The sequence below is a fragment of the Homarus americanus genome, unplaced genomic scaffold, assembly GCF_018991925.1.
Source record: "Homarus americanus isolate GMGI-L3 unplaced genomic scaffold, GMGI_Hamer_2.0 scaffold43243, whole genome shotgun sequence".
NCBI lineage: Eukaryota > Metazoa > Arthropoda > Malacostraca > Decapoda > Nephropidae > Homarus > Homarus americanus.
Window position 1 is genome coordinate 186,461 of NW_024721459.1, and position 18,540 is coordinate 205,000.

An 18,540-nucleotide genomic window follows, 5' to 3' on the forward strand; every position below is an offset into this window, starting at 1 on the left:
CATTAAAATCTGATACATACCACTGACCTCATTCCCTTATCATGATCACCTTTGGTTGCATTGTCATTTGGTAAATAAGGCATTTAAGTAAGAAATATTAGCAGGAAAGTTGTGTCAATATCAGATCTTAAAGTACTGTAGGTTGACGGGCACAGTGCTAATAACTCGGTATTTAATCAGACAAGGCGAAAACCTTCAACAGCATCCGCTCGAATTAATCGAAAGTGTTCCTTCAAAATATTACATTCGATTGATAGTAACAATATATGATTAAATAATTTGCGGTACTTCTTTACATATACCCAACCCATCTAAAAACAAAACGAAGAACAACAGCAGAAAAGCAACGGTCTTAAACAGTAATATAAACAAACCACGAGAAGTATTTACATCCACAACAAAGCAGATGTTTTTAAACTTGTAAACACAAGTTAAATGGCTTATGTTGATTAATGTTAAAATTATACTATAAACATAAAAACTTTCGCAATTAATTTTTTCAGAATAAATATTAAAAAACTTTTATATGCAAAATTTAAAATTAAAATATAATATTCCAATTATTATGAATCAGTTTAAAGCATTATTATCTATTTTGGAGAGTGAAATACAATATAACATTTAGATGTACTGTTCGCGGTAAATCAGTAACATAGTGCGTCGTGTGGTAGATGTGAGGGAAACGGGACTGCGTGAGGTGTAGGTAGAGAGGCCGGCCGGCACCCTCGAGGATGTGATCAAAGGACACCAGACGCAAACAAACATGGCGATCACCCACAAGCTTGTCGGAGATTCTCAAGAGACTAAAGGTAATCTAATCAACGTAAATATTATATTATATTTTAGTATAAGGACTCCTGCAATAACTACTGATGATGTAGATTAACCTGACTGATGTATATGTGTATTTAATGTAAGGTAATGATTTTAAACTGGATATGATTAAAAAATGTTGTCCTAGTGATCTTATTGTCACTATCAAGAGGCAGGGAAGATTATTTTAGGTGTTTTTAAATGCCTATAGGGAAGAAATACATGAAAAGAATGTTAAGACTTTGAAGACCAACTCGTGAGAAGCAACCTTAGAAAAAAGTTAATGTAGAAGAAAATTATTTTAATATGGGAAATAAATAAATTGTAACTTTCACTTTATTACTGTGTGTGTGGACGGACCATTTTTTACTCTCAATAAAAACTAAGGAAAATGAAAGTAATTAAGTTGCAATTACAAATCAGGGTCTAAAATGACTTCATACAGTCATACACTACTGTAGTCTAATTTTTAAATGAAGGTGACTGACTTGCTGATAGATGGTAGGTATTGTAGTATTATACAGTATATAAGAACCTGAATGAATATTGAAGCACTAAAACAGATAAAATGAAACAGCCAAACCTACCTAACTTAACTCAAAAGTACCCCAAGACTGTTAAGGATCGGTTAACGTCACTGCCTAACAACCACCGTTAGCTCATGTAAATCTTATTAGTTGGTTCTTTTTTATTTTGTGTTATAATGATTAAAGATGATTCCTTGTGTAGTGTATATAACATTTAATTTATGACCTGCAGATGATGTGTTGGAGTCATCAGACAACTCTGACTCGGAGAGCAGCTCGGGCTCTAGCAGCAGCAGCCGGGCAAGTAGCAGGGCTGGGAGCAGGTCTCCGGTAGGTGAGTCGTCATCGGTGATCTTACAGTGGGATTTCAAGATAAAGCTCCCCAAATTATATCTCTATTTTTTTAATTAAGAATAATTGTGTGAAATTGAAGGGAACTTTATGAACCTGCTAGTATACAGGTATGCAAAATTAATACTGTAGTTAGAATCCTCAAGTACCAGAGATTGGTATCTACAGATTTGTAGATTGATATAATCATTGTTCAAGTTTCTCTGTGATGTACTGGTATTATAAGTTTAGAAGCAAAGCCAAAGACCTTATGATATTTCAGGTAATCGCTCCCCATCCCCGGCTGGCAGCAACAGGGGAAGGTATCGTAGCGGGAGCCAGACCCCAGTAAGGAGCCGAGCGAGTAGGTCTATCAGTGGTAGTCCAAGAAGTAGGGGAAGTGGATCACCACAGAGTAAGGTAAATTATTCTCCCCCTGGCAGTCCTCAGAGCCGGGGAAGTGAATCACCACGTAGTCATGGCAGCAGATCCCCAAGAAGCAGCCAACGGAGTAGGTCTCCAGCAGGCAGTCAGCACAGCAGATCCCCAACTATCAGTCACCGCAGCAGATCCCCAACAGGCAGTCAGCACAGCAGATCTCCAACAGGCAGTCACCGCAGCAGATCCCCAACTGTTAGTCATCGCAGCAGATCCCCAACAGGCAGTCAGCACAGCAGATCCCCAACAGGTAGTCACCGCAGCAGATCCCCAACAGGCAGTCACCGCAGCAGATCCCCAACAGGCAGTCACCGAAGCAGATCACCAACAGGCAGTCACCACAGCAGATCACCAACAGGCAGTCACCACAGCAGATCACCAACAGGCAGTCACCACAGCAGATCACCAACAGGCAGTCACCACAGCAGATCACCAACAGGCAGTCAGCGTAGTAGGAGTGGTTCACCAAGAAGCCAGATGAGTGTGTCTGGCTCACATCCCAGGAGCAGATCCATTACTCCACTGAGAAGCAGATCTGTTACTCCACAAAGGAGCAGATCCATCACTCCACGGAGAGACAGATCCATCACTCCACGGAGAGACAGATCCATCACTCCACTGAGAGACAGATCAATGACCCCACAAAGAAGTAGGTCTGGATCCCCTGCTAGTAGAACACCGCTTGGATCAACAGCTGGTAGTCTTACTCCTGTAATGTCTCGAAGAGGTAGCAGGTCACCCTCTAGGTCTAAGATGGACAGCGCAACACCTCTGGGTTCAAGAGCTGGGAGCAGATCACCTGCTGATTCCAGAGGTAGAAGTAGGACACCACAAGATTCCAGGAGAGGCAGTAGATCTCCTGCTGCATCCCCACCAAGATCAAGAACTGGCAGCAGGTCACCCATCAGATCAAGGACCGGGAGCAGGTCTCCAAGGTCGCCCGATCCCTCTAGAGGAACCAAATCACCTGACTCGAGGAGAGGCAGCAGGAGTCCAGCATTATCTCGGGGTGCCAGTAGGGCATCTCCAGAAGGTAGTCAAGGGAAGAGGTCACCAATGGGGAGCAGAAAGTCTGGGTCTCGGTCACGATCAAGATCACCTCTAGGCAGCGATAATGAAGCCAAGAAAGGTAATAAATACCTGCTTTGGTTAAAATAGATGAGTTTAGGCTTTGTCATATACATCCATAGATTTTTTGTTTGAATTTTCTGTGTTTGGTAAGATTTAGCTTGTGTTTATAATTTTTCTTCGGTTTTGGATTTGTGGAGGACATTTTTTTTTCATTCACATCTCTATATTTTATGTTATGTAAGACGACCTCATCAAGAATTATATTTTGATTATTTTATTACAGGATGAGCAGAACCAAAAGAGTCTACACAGTATTTACTCTGTGTTCTGACCACTGGAAATAAAAAGAATTCTTAAGTTGCATGAATCTTAGACATGTGTAATGAGAGAGATTTCATTACGAGCCATTTTCTGCTGAGGTTGGGCAGTTGGAACCAGGACCTAAATGAGGCTCTCCTTTTACTTCTCATCCTCTCACTGACCCCTCGACACCATGATTTGACATTACTTGACATCACAATTTGAAACACTGCCTGACACCACGATTTGAAACACCACTTGCCACTACAATTTGACACACCATGCATCACCAGGATATTATTACTACACGTGCTCTCTACTGCATTCTTATTGTTCATCCCTATGTATTAGTAACTAGTTTACCGCATCACCTCTGTCTCCCCGTCCCTTCCTTTCTATTCTACCTATCACTTCCTATCCTCTTAAGTGTGTCCATGCCTTTTCTGGTTAACCCTAGGTACCTCTCTGTCATACCCTTTCTTCTATCCCTACCTATATCTGATTTTTTCTATTTCTTATTCTCCTCAACCTTTGTAACCCCTCGTGTGTCCTGCCAGCTTAGTGAGTCATTGGTATAGGCTGTGTTAAGTAGTATTATGTTTTATTGATCTATGAATTCATTACAGGTGGCAGTGACGCAAGGAAGCAGTCGGACGAGGACAGTGATGTGGAAGTTGGAAGGTGCGTAGTGAGATGATATTTTCCGCCGGTGTCTAATTAATTCAGTGTCTCGAGTAATTGTCAATAGGTGTAAGTAGTTATGGGTGTTGAGGACAGGTGGCAGTGGTGTACTATTTTTATTTAATTGGCTTTGTGGCTTTTTTCCTACAGACAAATGATGTTATGTTTAATCTAGCTTTCCTTAGCGTGTTTGGAGGACAGATGTTTTTATTGGTGACCCCACATTTCAAGGTCAGGACAGGGGTCAGATGTGTGATTTTGTCTTCTAAAGTGGACATCTCTCAGCAGTATATGTTTATTTATTTTTATCCCCAAACAAGAAAGTCATTCATTACTTCAGTGTTTTTGTTAATTTTTTCGTTTCTTAGAGTTACATCAAGCGTTTTTCTTTCAGGAAACGTAAACACGTGACGATGAGCGATGATTCAAACGACGACGCCCCAAAGAGAGCCAGATCAGACGACGAAAACATGGATGGTGAGGGTAACTGATTTACAAGGGACACATTATGTAGAGAGTACTTGTATTATATATAGGAATTATGACTATACTGTTTGTTATAGCTTCAGTAGTCACTGGAATTTATATAAAATAGCAACATTATGGTAGAAATGAGAGTGATTGGCTGATTCTGGCCACCTCACAACACAAGCAGGAAAAGGCTTTCAATAGTCATGGTGGTAAAGAAACATGGGGATATAATTATTATTTTCTGTTGTAGATGTTAATGCAGAAGACCTGTTTGGTGATGCCGACGACATCAGTGACGACGAACAAGACAAGCGGAATGATAGCGAGCGTCGACGATCGCGCTCTCGCTCACGTTCGCGTTCCAGGTCTCGTTCTCGCTCTCGCTCGAGGTCTCGGTCTCGATCTCGCTCGCGTCAAGGATCTCCGAGGCTAATAGTGCCCGATGTAAGAAAATGCAAATGATTTAAAGTATTAGCGTCATCTCTAATAAACAAAAACTATGATATTTTAAACTATTTATTTGTCAGCCATTTTGATCATGTCGCCATTGTACTAATGAAGTCTATTAATTTGTAAACTTCTTTGAAATATGGATCTTTTTCTTTTATATGTATCAGACTGTAACTTTTAGCAATTTCATAAATATTGATAGCACTTGGGGTTTGTCCATAGGCTCTTTATCAAACATAATAATGCCGTTACTTAATATTTTAAACATTCCGGCTTTCCATAATAGTCTTTCCGGGTTTTCATCTTGGCCTTTGTTGTGGTATATTGTAATGGCTTAGAAATTAATGGCATTATAATGATTTGCAGGATGAGGACAAAGAAGATGAGGGGCCTCCACCAGAGACCAGAATTGAGGCGGAGATTCCTAAAATTAACACGGACTTAGGCAGGGACATACACTTTGTTAAGCTACCTAACTTCCTCTCTGTTGAGACCAGACCATTTGACCCAGAGCTGTATGAAGATGAAATTGATGAGGAGGAAACACTGGATGAAGAAGGTCGGGCAAGGTGAGGTCCCTGAATTGTTAGACTATAGATTGCATTTAATCTTTCCGTTATTTTTATCTCGTGCGTAAAATGAGGCTACTTAATCCCTTGTGTGTGGGTCCCCCTTTGAGTTGAATAAAATTCTTGTATTAGCCAAATAAGATATCAAAAGGTGGGTCCCTGTAGTTGAAGGAGCTAAAGAATGTGTGCTCAATGTCATCTGTGACCTATCCGGACTTCCCTGGAGTGACCAAAATTTTGAAAATTTCAGTCACGTTGAGACATAAAGACCCTATATTTTTATCTACCGGGAATTGACTACCTCGAACCTTATACCGGATGTACTGTATTATGGCCTTCAGTTTTAAGGTGAAGCCACATCATTTGAACTTCTTAGACCACAAGTTCTGTCAAGTTATACAACCATAAATAGCAGTGCTCCTCCACCATGGTTACGTGACATATAAAACAAAGTATTTCATATGTATAGCAGGCTCATATATTTATAGACATAGGATCATAAGAGAATGAACAGATGTATGGAATGTTGGTTTGAGATTTTGGTTATAAGTTGATAAATACCGATAAATTTCATTGATTTTCTACAGGTTGAAGTTGAAGGTTGAAAATACAATGAGATGGAGGACTGTGTTTGACAAGGAGGGGAATGCGGTAAAGGAGAGTAATTCCAAGTTGGTGCGGTGGTCTGATGGCTCCATGTCCCTTCACCTTGGCAATGAAATCTTTGATGTATATGAACAACCCCTGCAGGTTAGTATAAGTGTGTAGGAGGGGGGGGGGCATTATTACTGTAAAGTATGTTATCAGCTCAGTGAAAATCAGTAAGTTGTTTCCTATGGGAAGCAACTTGGAATATTGAACAGTAGAGAATAAGGGAGAGTTGGTGTTGCTTTTGATCCTATCCTATCCAGTCTGATCTATGTGTGAAGAAAAGGTTGTAAGAAATGCCTAAAAGTAAATAATGGTTTGCTAGTTATATTAGGGATCTGGTTGTTAGGAAGTGTCATATATATATAATGTTATTCATTGTTTTCTGCAAGAATTGGTGATAGTGGTGATGATGATGATGAATATATAAGTGCAGGTTATGTGAGAAATGATACATCATTTGGGTAAGTAATAATGAGATGATTGAGAGATACTGTAGTTTGTTCATAATTCAGATTGTCTTTGTTTCAGGGCGACCACAACCATCTCTTCATTCGTCAAGGAACTGGTCTGCAGGGTCAAGCAGTGTTTCGTACAAAGCTGACCTTCCGTCCACACTCAACCGACTCATTTACCCATCGTAAGATGACGCTCTCCCTCGCTGACCGCTCACAGAAAACTAGCGGGGTTAAAGTGTTATCAAATGTCATCCGTGATCCAGAGAGCGCTCGTGTTGAGAGTTTAAGAGTACGTAATTTATCCTTTTTGTACCGGAGAACTTTGATAAAAAAATTGGCTCTTGATATTCCTTTCTCACCTCATTTAAGTATCAGTGACACAGCTGTTTTGACACCGGGTGATAGTAACAAACTTTGTCAACTTCATCTACCAATAAAATGTAAAAAAAAAAAATAGATATGTTTGCAAATTGTTTCAATACACCGATGTTGAGTAATTTGAGTAGATGTTTCAGGTCTTGGATTTATCAGTATATATCTCTAAACCAAAAGTAATGGATGTGAATCGTATATTTTAATTCTTTTTGCTATTTCAGAGAGACGAGGATAGGCTAAGAGCTTCCATGAGGCGTGAGAACAAGCAGAAGCGAGTGAGAGAAAAGGCCTCGAATCGTGGCCTGTCGGCCAACTATCTCGAGCCGGACAACTACGAGGACGATGATGAAGGCGGGATATCCCTGGCTGCCATCAAGAACAAGTTTAAGAAGAAGCAAAATGGCGAGTATTTTTTCTCCTTTACAGACTCGGCGTATGTCATCAGTAGCCATTACTGGTTTCTGATAACTACTTAATATATTTAATCTCAAGAGTTATAGTGTACATTACTGGAAAGTTTACTGATAAAAAGAACAGCTTATGTAAATATTTAATTTAATCTCAATACATTTCATCTTGTTTTATCTGAAGGTTAAACGGTAACAATCTTGGTAAATTTTTCATGATCTTGGGGGAAACGGAAAGTGTTGATGACTGAAGGAAAGCAAAATAAAAGTCTTTTATAATACTGTACTGTATAATAATTGATCAGATTTTATAGAAGAACATAATAGAATTTACAGATGTGAGCTCTTACGTATTAACTAAAAAAAAGTCTTAAGTTTTAAAATGAACAGTGTTAGTCTATACATTTCAAGTGGGATCTTCATTTTTAAAAAGGAGACATTTGACATTAACATCCCAAATGCAGAAGAAAGATCAGATTACATGACTGTTTATTTATTTTTTTTTTACATATTGCTGTACTTGTAATAATTTAGCTGTGTAGAATTATTTAGATACGAAATATTCACCGAGAGGATTGGGAAAACTATCATGTTACCCTTTGGATTTGAACTTATGGATGTTTATTGATAGAAGACTCATGTGATTTCAATACTATATAGATTAATGGCTAGGGAACTTTAAAGGTATGATACTGAGCTTGTTCTTAGAGGTAATGAGATACTGTATGGGAGTGAGATCCATGCTAGACTCTCCTTGCCTGTGAATAAACTGTGCCTTGTACGCTCTCATGCCTAATACACATCACTGGATCTTACTCTATTCGTTTAAACTAATGGAAAACAAAAAATTGTACTGCCTCATTGATTTTAATATTGGATTTAGTATGGTGCAAAAAGTGTCTGGAATAGAGAAATGTGTCGGTAACTCTCTCTCTCTCTCTCTTTATTAATTACAGAACGTGCTCCAATCTATTCATCTGATGAGGAAGAGTCAGACATTGAAACAGATAAGGCGAAGAGGTTGGAAAGAGCCAAACACACACTCAGGGACTCTGATGATACTGGTAGTGGAAGTGACAGTGACAAGGACGACAGTGTCAAGGACGACAGTGGCAGTGAACATAGCGGCACCGAACGTGGTAGTAGTAGGCAGAGCACCAGGAGGAGTGCCAGCAAGAGTAGGAGCCGTAGTAGGAGTAAGAGTAGGAGTCGCAGTAGGAGCAAGAGTAGGAGTGCCAGTAGGAGCAAGAGTGGGAGTCGAAGCAGGAGTGCCAGTCGGAGTAAGAGCAGGAGTCGAAGCAGGAGTGCCAGTAGGAGTAAGAGCAGGAGTAGAAGCAGGAGCAGAAGTAGTAGCAAGAGTAGGACTGGCAGTGAGAGTGGAGGTAAATCAGGCTCAGGGTCTGACAGTGACTAGCACAGCAAGAACAAAGTTTAGTTTGATAATATTAAAGCTGATTATGTCTCTCCCCCTTAAGTACTTTACTAGTATACTTTACTTAATACCGTACAACTTTATCACAGTAATATCCACCTCTAACTATTATCTACCGAGTAAATAAATTTGATTTTTCGTGAGAATTGTGCAATTTATTTTCATTACTTATGAAGTTATAGATTTTTTTTGTGGCACCCTTAGTAAATGTATGTTGTCTAGTTGTTTATAGGAGCGTTAGTAGCGAGTGGATGATGAGTGGAGTGTACGAGTGTGTGTTCTGGCCACCCACCACTATAGTGGGAATTGAACTGAAAAACAAAAAACAAAAACAATTATGTATTCTATATTAATGGATATTAGGCATCATTCTTGTATCATTGTTTCAACAACTGTTATTTTATGACTTGTTTGGTGAATTGTAAGGAAAGTTCGTTCTTAGATGCCAGCTTTAAAAGATGACCGAATAGGAACTTGACCTAGTGACCTGTGAGCCACCTGATGGGGTCCATGAGTCAATCAATGTACTGGTAGGAATCCAGGGGATAATGTTCCTGAGAACTATTCTTTCTTTTTATAATGGGATGTCAAAAGGAAAAAACATATACTGTATATAATTACAGTATTTATATTTTAAAGTACCTACTGTATGTCATATTTTCAGTTACCAAGTATAGTTTTCTTACATACAGGTACAGTAATCAGTTTCCGGACTGATATTTTTGTCACAAACATGAGTTGCCGAAACCCTTAGAGTTTCTTGTAAATACCTTTACACGCTCACCGTCAATCACCATTAAACATAAAAGAGCAGTAATTGGGCGCATTATGTTGAAACAATTTACCTTTGAAATATTTATTTTAATAAATATGTAAGTTGACAAAAGATTTTTACTCATACCTCTTAACCAAGCAGTCGTTATATATATCTTTCAGCACAGACTGTACTATCTTGCTGCTGAAGCAGTTATGGAACAACGTAAATGTGGGAGAAAAAATTAACGATATAGTACACAAAGGTAAACTGTGACAGAAAAAATGTATTTCAAGATATGTGAGGCAATTATGTGACTTGTATGCTGAGGTTTGAGGAATTGGGATGTTTCTTGTAAGCTGAGAGAATTTGGAAAGGAGAGCACTGAGGACATTGCAGCAATTAAGAACTGAAAATCTCATTTTACATTTGTTTACTGGTCACTTAAACGAGATGACTTGAGGTGGACTAATATAATTCCCTTATTTTGGGGTACTGCATAATATAAGCAGGTACACTGTACAGTAGAATACAGCTCTGTATATACATTATAAAGTTGTTGAAACAAATTTAAACCAATAATTACACTGAAACTTTACCAGGCTTGTTAAGTACCATGGGTATTGCACCACAATTCACCTGAGTATATCAATTCCTGACATCTTGCTTTCACAATGTACTGCATGTTTAGTGTGAGCTCTCTGTGTACATCTAGTGTGAGCTCTCTGTGTGCATCTAGTGTGAGCTCTCTGTGTACATCTAGTGCTTACTGTGACCCAAGACTCCTAACACTTGCTCCCTCCTTATACACCTACTAGCAAAACACCACACTAACCCCCTATCCTTAACCAACAGACACAGTACAGTATACAAAGTGAATCAGTAACTTTAACATTAACGATAACAATTCCTATTTGTTTACATATGATGAGTCGTCCTGTTTTATCACGGCCACAAACAGATCCCAGTGTATCACGGTACCAAGTCACACACGATGTTATGTTCATTTCCCTTGTGTCAGTGGCCAAGGACAGACGGATTTTTCCAGAAACTAGGTACAGTTAATGATGATTTTGATAAAAGTCAAATCCCATTACTTTTAACAGATGGCAGTGAAGAGGGTAATTGAAGACTTGAAGATTTACTGAGAACTTGCACACACACACACACACACACACACACACACTTTAATTCATTTTTCACTTATTTGTATAATTGTGTAAACATTCCTTCTTCTCACAGTTTTTTTTTACTTATGTTTTTTTTAGTTTGTCTTGTTTATTAATCTTCTGTATCTTCTGTGTTTCTTCATTTTCTTCCCTGATCATCCTTCACTCTTTCTTCTTTGGGATTTATTTGTTATGCTCTAAGTATCTCTTCTACATGGTCTTTCTAGTCATTGTTTCACTCTCTAATTTTCTCTATCACATACGTACTCCAATATTTACATGTTCTTAATCATCTATCATTTATCACTTCTAATGCATTATCATCCCATATCTATCTTACTCATTATTCAATTTTCCTTCTTCACTCATTGTCTATCTCTTCCTCTTCCCTAGCTATTATTTCACCCCCTTCAATCCATTTTTGCCCTCCATCCATACTATCAGTCTGCAGCAGTTCCCCCCTCCCCCCAAGTCTGCATATCCCCAATTAATATTCGATAAAGCTTCCTCCCTCTTTATTTTACACCAAGTTCTATGGACGGCCTCTATCGCCCTCATTACACTCACCGACTACCTCCTCCAGTTTATATGAAAAGAGTATCAATAACGTTGGGTCAGGACCAGATCACAAAGTTGACAGTTAACTTTACAATGTGGTAATGGTCTTGTCCTGAGGGGTAAAGTATGTTAGGTGAGGTTAATGTAATAGTTTTCCATCCCCCATTACACTACACCTAAGTACTGGAAAGGATTTTGTGTATTGTATTGGAGAGGATGCTAACATGATGGGAGAGTGAACTTCTGTACTGTATATCGAACGTGAAGGCAGCACACACCACTGAAGGGTAATGGTTTTAATATTTCCTAAATGCCATAATAACTAACAAAGTCTACCCCAGGAGAGAGAGCAAGGGGAGCAGGAGAGAGACCCAAAAAAATCGAGGCAATCACAAACTCAATGTACTGTACTCTCAGCTCAAGACGAACAGTATCGCCCCCTTCCCTACTCCCACCCCACACAAACACTCCAACTATAACCTTCTACCCAGCCCCCAGAGAATGGATTGATATTCTTTCTGTTATTTTACGCTACGAACAGTATTTTGGATTATCAAACATTCACACAGAAGATAAATAGTCACATGGGTTGGGAACGATGGTCAACTCTTATGCAGATAAATTTTTAGATTATCTTAAGACCATCTTCCTAATCGTATCTCACCTGTTGATTAATTACAGTACCCTAGTCTTAACTGGGAGAGGTTAGATTAAGTTAGACTAATATTAGGGTGTTTAATCATCAGGTGAAATAAGCTAGGATGCCTAGTCTTCAGGTGAATCGAGTTTTTGTGGAATTTATTAGCCCATAGATAAATATATTACAGGGAGGTACTACCGCCTGGGAAAATATTGGAAGCATAATGTGTTGTCTAATGGTAGACCCTGCTGCCATATGGCATCAAAATTGTGACCCAGTCCCAGGTTGCTGATCTGACTTTCTGCCTCATTTACACACAATTGCAGGGTCTCAATTGTTTCCCTTACTATTGACAACACAACATACATATATTGTATTGTTCCTCATTTTGTTTTGTTCTTTATTTTTTATTATTATTATTATTAATTTATTATAAAAAAATTTTAATTGTAAATTTTATTTACTGAATTATTATTACATTTTCGCCCCCCAGGCCCCGATGTGAGCCAGTGACCTGTGCTGGTGGACTGATCTCCGTAAAAAAAAAAAATTACAAAATATATTACTGCTTAATGTAATGGTGTTATATTCTCAGGCGTAAAAAAAGTAAGTTTCGTTGATTTAAGATGTCAGGGGCCAGAGTGTTTGGGTAATGGTTTTGTGACGTGACTCGCCAGTACACAGTTAAAGGCGCTGGCTCTTACAGTAGGCCACGACAACACCTTCCCTCCACCATCTGCAACACCTGACGCATTCACAAACAAACAAAAAAAACACAAACGACAACACAAGACCCTACAAACACCTATAAGGAGTCAACAAGTGAAGGATGGGTTTATTTAGTCCATTCTACCCATTATTTCAAGAGAGAAAACGAATAAAAAATAAATACACGAGGAAAATAATCAATTAAGATCACTGAAATCTTACCCCAAGGGACCACAGATATAAAAAAACATATCTAATCAATAAATTACAATATATTAACTTTTTTCAATTATAAGAAAGATAAAATACAAAAATTATTCTAAAAACAAGTTAAATAACACATAAACGTTATTGAACTAAGGTATACGGGATAAATAAAGATATAAAACAGTGAATTATGATAAATGTTCTATCCGTAGGTGGGAGATAGTGTGGTCTAATGCCTCACCCCTCCCTCAATCTCACTACAGTCGTCAGGTGTTGATGAGAACAATAGAGAGAGAACAAAGGCCTTCACAATCAACTAATTGATTTCTTCACAGCCCCTCATCTCACCTGTTGGGTATCTCATGAGTCACCTGAAGATTAGTACCCCTAGATTATTTCACCTTAAGATTACCTACCCTAATGCTAACCTAACCTAGCTTAATTTAACACAACCAAGCTTAACCAAACACAACCTAATTTAACCTAACACAACCTAGCTTAACCTAATACAACATAGCTTAACCTAACTTAACCTAAGCTATAAATGTTTGGAAGATTAAATACCTAAAAAAATCCTGTTAACTCACAAGGTATATATCCAAACATCTTCACTACACTAAGACAAGATTGACACTATATACCTCTGACACCAGTGCGACGAAGACCTATAATATACATACGGAATACGGTATATAATGAGGGTATATTATATAGCGTCATTATAGAGGAAGTAAGCCTCATTGTTTTGTATAGGACCCAACACAAGCTAATGACACGCGAGAAGAGAGGAGAGAGAGGGAGGGAGGAGGGAGGGAGGAGGGAGGGAGGGAGGAGGAGGAGGGAGGGAGTGGAGGGAGGGTGAAAAGAAATGAAAACAAAGGAAGAAAGAAACGAAGGAAGGAATGAAGGAAGGAAGACACGAAGGAAGAAAGAAAACGACCCACACCTTAAGACACTCAAAACAATACCAATTTGGTTATCGTCCTGGAAACAGAGAGAGGGGGCGCGAGGATAAACCAACATCACACAGTTATTACACCACCACCTGATTACTTCATCCCCAATTTAGTTGTCATTATTATCATATTTCCAAGCCAGCAGAATTAGAGAATGGACTTTGGGGCGACTTTGCGACTTTGCGACTTCTGCTCCGAACAGTTTCACTACAGCAGTCAGCATTATCATGAACTCCTCGGAGCCTTGATGAGCACCGTTGCCTTACTGTAGTTAATGTAGCGTAGGACTGTAACGCCGCCAGGCAGGGAAGAGTTGTTATCCTCAGGGTACCAGGGTCAAGGTGAAGCTGGTGAGGAGGAAGGGATGAGGAAGGGAGGGATGGAGGAAGGGAGGGTGATGGGGGGTGGTGATGGGGTGTGGTGATGGGGAAGGGAGGGTGAGGGGGGTGATGGGGAAGGGGGGGTGTTGGGGAGGTGTGGGTGTGTGTGTGGGATGGTGGAAGAAAATGAAGGTGAGGGCGGGAAGAATGGATGGGTGAAAGAGAGAAAGAGAGAGAGAGACCACCACGAGCCTCTTCACCTCCGCCTCCTGACAGACAAACGATGCATGAAAACGAGTGCGTGTTGGCTTACGGACTCCCGGCGATGAACGAGCCTTAACTAGAGGCAAAGATGCAAGTGTCACCGGCAGTAATTAAGCATCACAGAGAGGAGGAGAAAAATTAAGTTTACCCTTCAGACAGCAGCGGTTGACGACGAGGAGGAGGAGGAGGAGGCGTCCACCATAAATTAAGGAGACATCTGGAACACTAGCCTGGAATATCTGTCTGGAATATCTGCCTGGAAAAATCTGCTTCGAATATCTGCCTGGAATATCTGCCTGGAATATCTGCCAAGGCTGGGTTCTCTACCTTACATCTCCTGTGAGCTCGTAACAATAAACGCCTCCAAACGGGCTAGAAGCATAGACTATAAACGATCTAAACCAGAGAACTATAAGTGAAGGAATCCAATACTCCAGCTATAAAGTTGATCACGGAGCATCATAACACTGGAGGGACAGACTGTCTTTTGTTTTATACGTTAGTCACTATTCCTAGTCTATATACATCACCTTTCTCACCATCACCAGCCTGTATACGTCACCATCAACCACAACACCTCACCATCAACCACAAAATCTCACCATCAACCATACGTCACCATCCTCACCACCAACACGTTCTACAAATCTTATTCGGCAACCTTATCGATGCATAAGTTTGGGGAAGATTCTACATCAGCAAAGAGCCATTATCACCAGCAGGTCACCAAGCTCAGGGTCACGAGACTAAAGTATGGTGCTGTTGTTCACCCGGGAAGCTGCCACACGTTGACTTAATGTGTACAGGTGATGGCAGGATTGGTGGAGCTTCAACTAAGTATATGTGATGGATGGTTTTGGGGGGGTCGTCCCGTTCAAGCCGACAGGGAATATGAATCAATCTAATTAAATCTAACTTAATCTAACCTGACCTAATTAAATGTAATGTCATGTAATATAGCCACTAATCATGATAGACAAACTAAATACAACGAAACAAAACGAAACCTTAATCAAACTGAACGCTCTTACTTATGTCGCCTTGTTTGTGAAAAGTCGGGCTATGTAAACAGAGATAATTTTTTATATCGAACACAACTTAATCAAGACCAACAGTTTTTCCTACTCACCCAAGTCAGTCGTGTTTGGAGGTAACCAGAAGACAGCCAGTCATCTTCTCTCGATGTTGAAATAAACACTATTGTCCTCATAAACTTTACTAATAACTTGTTGGCTAGTTTAGATTACGGACACCGAGGATTTTATAAACATTCCTTGCCTTTATCTTGTTATTTCACTTATTGGAGTCTAAAAAAAATAATAAATAATGGTTCTTCTGGCACTAAATTATGTAAAGAATATATTGTCACCACTCCTACAGCCGCTGTCGTGTCGGGTTGGTCGCTTACTGTACTATGATTTACGAGCGACGTCAACAATGATACAGTGGTTGATCGCTTTGACCACTTTCGAAACATAAACCACTAAAGCAGTAAATCATTCATTGTTCGAACCACTGCAGTTTTCATAATGTATAGCAAAAACGTCGTAATTCGTAAAAAACCTGAAGCTTAGTGTTCATTATAGCGAAACATTATCATTCATTGACTCATAACTCTTCTCGATCCGAACCTGAGGAGTCATTGTAAAAAAAAAACAAAGCAATATCTTAATGCGAAGTGAATATCTTTATAATATACCAAAAATAACTATTCTTAACTAAATATTCTGACATTATACACCTAAACAACAGTCAAGATAGGAGAAAAACAATTAAAACAAATCAAAACAAATTCCAGCGCGTGTAAGTCGAGTTTTAGTTCACTTTTATGAGAACGGAATGGTGTAGGAGTGGAATTGCAGGGGAGACTTGTGTAATTTCCCTGATAGTGGCCCCCCATCTCCCCCTCCTCCCCCTCAGTTATAGCCGCTGCGGGTATTTTTGACGGGAAGAGTGTGTGGCAATGTGTTGGTATTTTGTAATATTTTATTATGTTTACAAATATTAATGTTGTTTATGGTGTATTTTCATTGTTGTTTTATTTCCCTGGTTGGAATAGGTGTCATCAACTGCATGCATGGACACTCACACACACACACACACACACACCCACGTATTACACTCCCTTGCCTTACACACACACACACACACACACCAACATTCCTCCCACACACATTCCCCCTGACACCCCACACACACACACACACACACACACATTCCCTCCCACACACATTCCCCCTGACACACACACACTCACACCCACACACACACACATTTGCCCATGTAACAGCAGTTTGGCGACTCAATTCAACAGCCTATAGACACCTTCCAGCAGGTCGTATTAAGGACCATTTTTCAGCAACAGTTTGGGCTTAAAAAAAAATCCAGTTAAAACGCACATACGAACAGAGAAACGCACATACAGACAGAGATACGGTCATACATACGATAAAAGACAGTCAGACAGATAAGTTTACCACTATTCACCCCTTTAATAGTCGCAGCGGGGCATAAACACACCACAACAAACAGAAAACAAACGAATCATACAAAGCGTAATTTTTTCGCTTCATTTATATTATTTTGATGAGGTAGAGTTTATTTATAATTTACTTACGATGGTTAATGGATCTGTAATGGAAATAAATTATAGGTGTAATGGAGTGTAATTGAGATGAAAATAAAGCTGTAATTGTAATGAAAATGAGTTGAGTAATCTGTTAAACTTATTGACTTACTGAGAGGAAAATTATGAGAGGAGGCGGAAATATTCGAAGGTTAAATGGGAAGTAAGGTCTCTCTCTCTCTCTCTCTCTCTCTCTCTCTCTCTCTCTCTCTCTCTCCTAGATACAACCACCCTTAACACATAATAAAATTCCAAAGGACTAAGAATTTAATTTCACTCGAGGATAACATCACACAGTACATTGCCTCCACAATGAATACATGTATGTGTCTCCTATTTGGTATAATTATCAGTTATTAAGAATGTCACCTAGGTTAGTGAGTTCTGAGGTGACTAAAGAGGCCGATACGGGACCGGCAGAGTCGATCACAGATGTTGCACACGTGGAGGGCTACATCTAGTGCGGGAGGGGCGGTGGCAGCGTCTTTCCGGCGTTGGCGCTTGTCTGCCTCGGTTTTCAGTCGGGCTAACTCGAAAGTATTGACACCTTCTCGTGTGGTGCTCCTCCAAGCGTTATGGTGTGGGTAATCGTCTCCCCAGGTGAGGGTCGATTTATTTTTCAGGTTTGTCTTAAGACTATCCTTATACCACTCAGTTGCCTGCCGGCGTTACGTTTACTATTCGTTAGGTGACTGTAAAGTAGCTGCTTTGGCAGTCTACTGTCGTCCATGCAGGTAACATGGCCAGTCCAGCGTAGATGTTCATGGATAATGGTAGCCTCGATGATCCTCACACACACACACACACACACCCACACACACACACACACACACACACACACACACACCCACACACACACACACACACACACACACACACACACACACACAGGAGCCAGATAGACCATAAAAATATATATGAATTTAATCACAAACATTACATTATATGAACCTCAATCAGTGTGTCTTCTTCCTCCTAATTACCTTCATTGATGCTGTAATTAGTCGACACTCACAGTAAAGTACCACACACACACCTTTAATAGCTATAAAATAACAATCATACCCACTAATGACCCCCAATCAACCTGCTAATGAGTCTTTACCTGCGAAATGGCCGTCTCACCTGATGTAATTCAGTACACCTGTTGTTTATTAATGTAAGATGGGCAATTTAATTTACCTGTGATACTTTTCCCCAACCACTACCACCACCACCACTACTACTACTACTACCACTATCACCACAACAACTACCACCACTACTACTACTACCACTATCACCACTACCACACCACCTACTACTACCACCATCACCACAACCACTACCACCACCACACCACCACCCTACTACTACTACCACTATCAC

General features: G+C 39.8%; 1 protein-coding gene across 2 annotated transcripts; it reads left to right on the top strand.

Annotated features, from left to right (window-relative positions):
- The first annotated feature begins 680 nt into the window (after positions 1 to 680).
- LOC121861709 (another transcription unit protein-like) lies at positions 681 to 9,851 on the top strand. Of its 2 annotated transcripts, XM_042359621.1 has the most exons (12): positions 749 to 809; positions 1,573 to 1,674; positions 1,954 to 2,493; positions 2,548 to 3,237; positions 4,106 to 4,160; positions 4,555 to 4,637; positions 4,882 to 5,075; positions 5,448 to 5,650; positions 6,238 to 6,400; positions 6,830 to 7,045; positions 7,353 to 7,533; positions 8,495 to 9,851. In XM_042359621.1, exons 1-12 carry the CDS (start codon positions 764 to 766, stop codon positions 8,950 to 8,952), a joined length of 2,931 nt encoding a protein of 976 aa, XP_042215555.1. In that variant the 5' UTR covers positions 749 to 763; the 3' UTR covers positions 8,953 to 9,851. The 2 variants fall into 2 exon arrangements, with proteins under 2 accessions (XP_042215554.1, XP_042215555.1); XM_042359620.1 differs by having other exon boundaries at positions 681 to 809; positions 1,954 to 3,237.
- Positions 9,852 to 18,540: the final 8,689 nt, after the last annotated feature.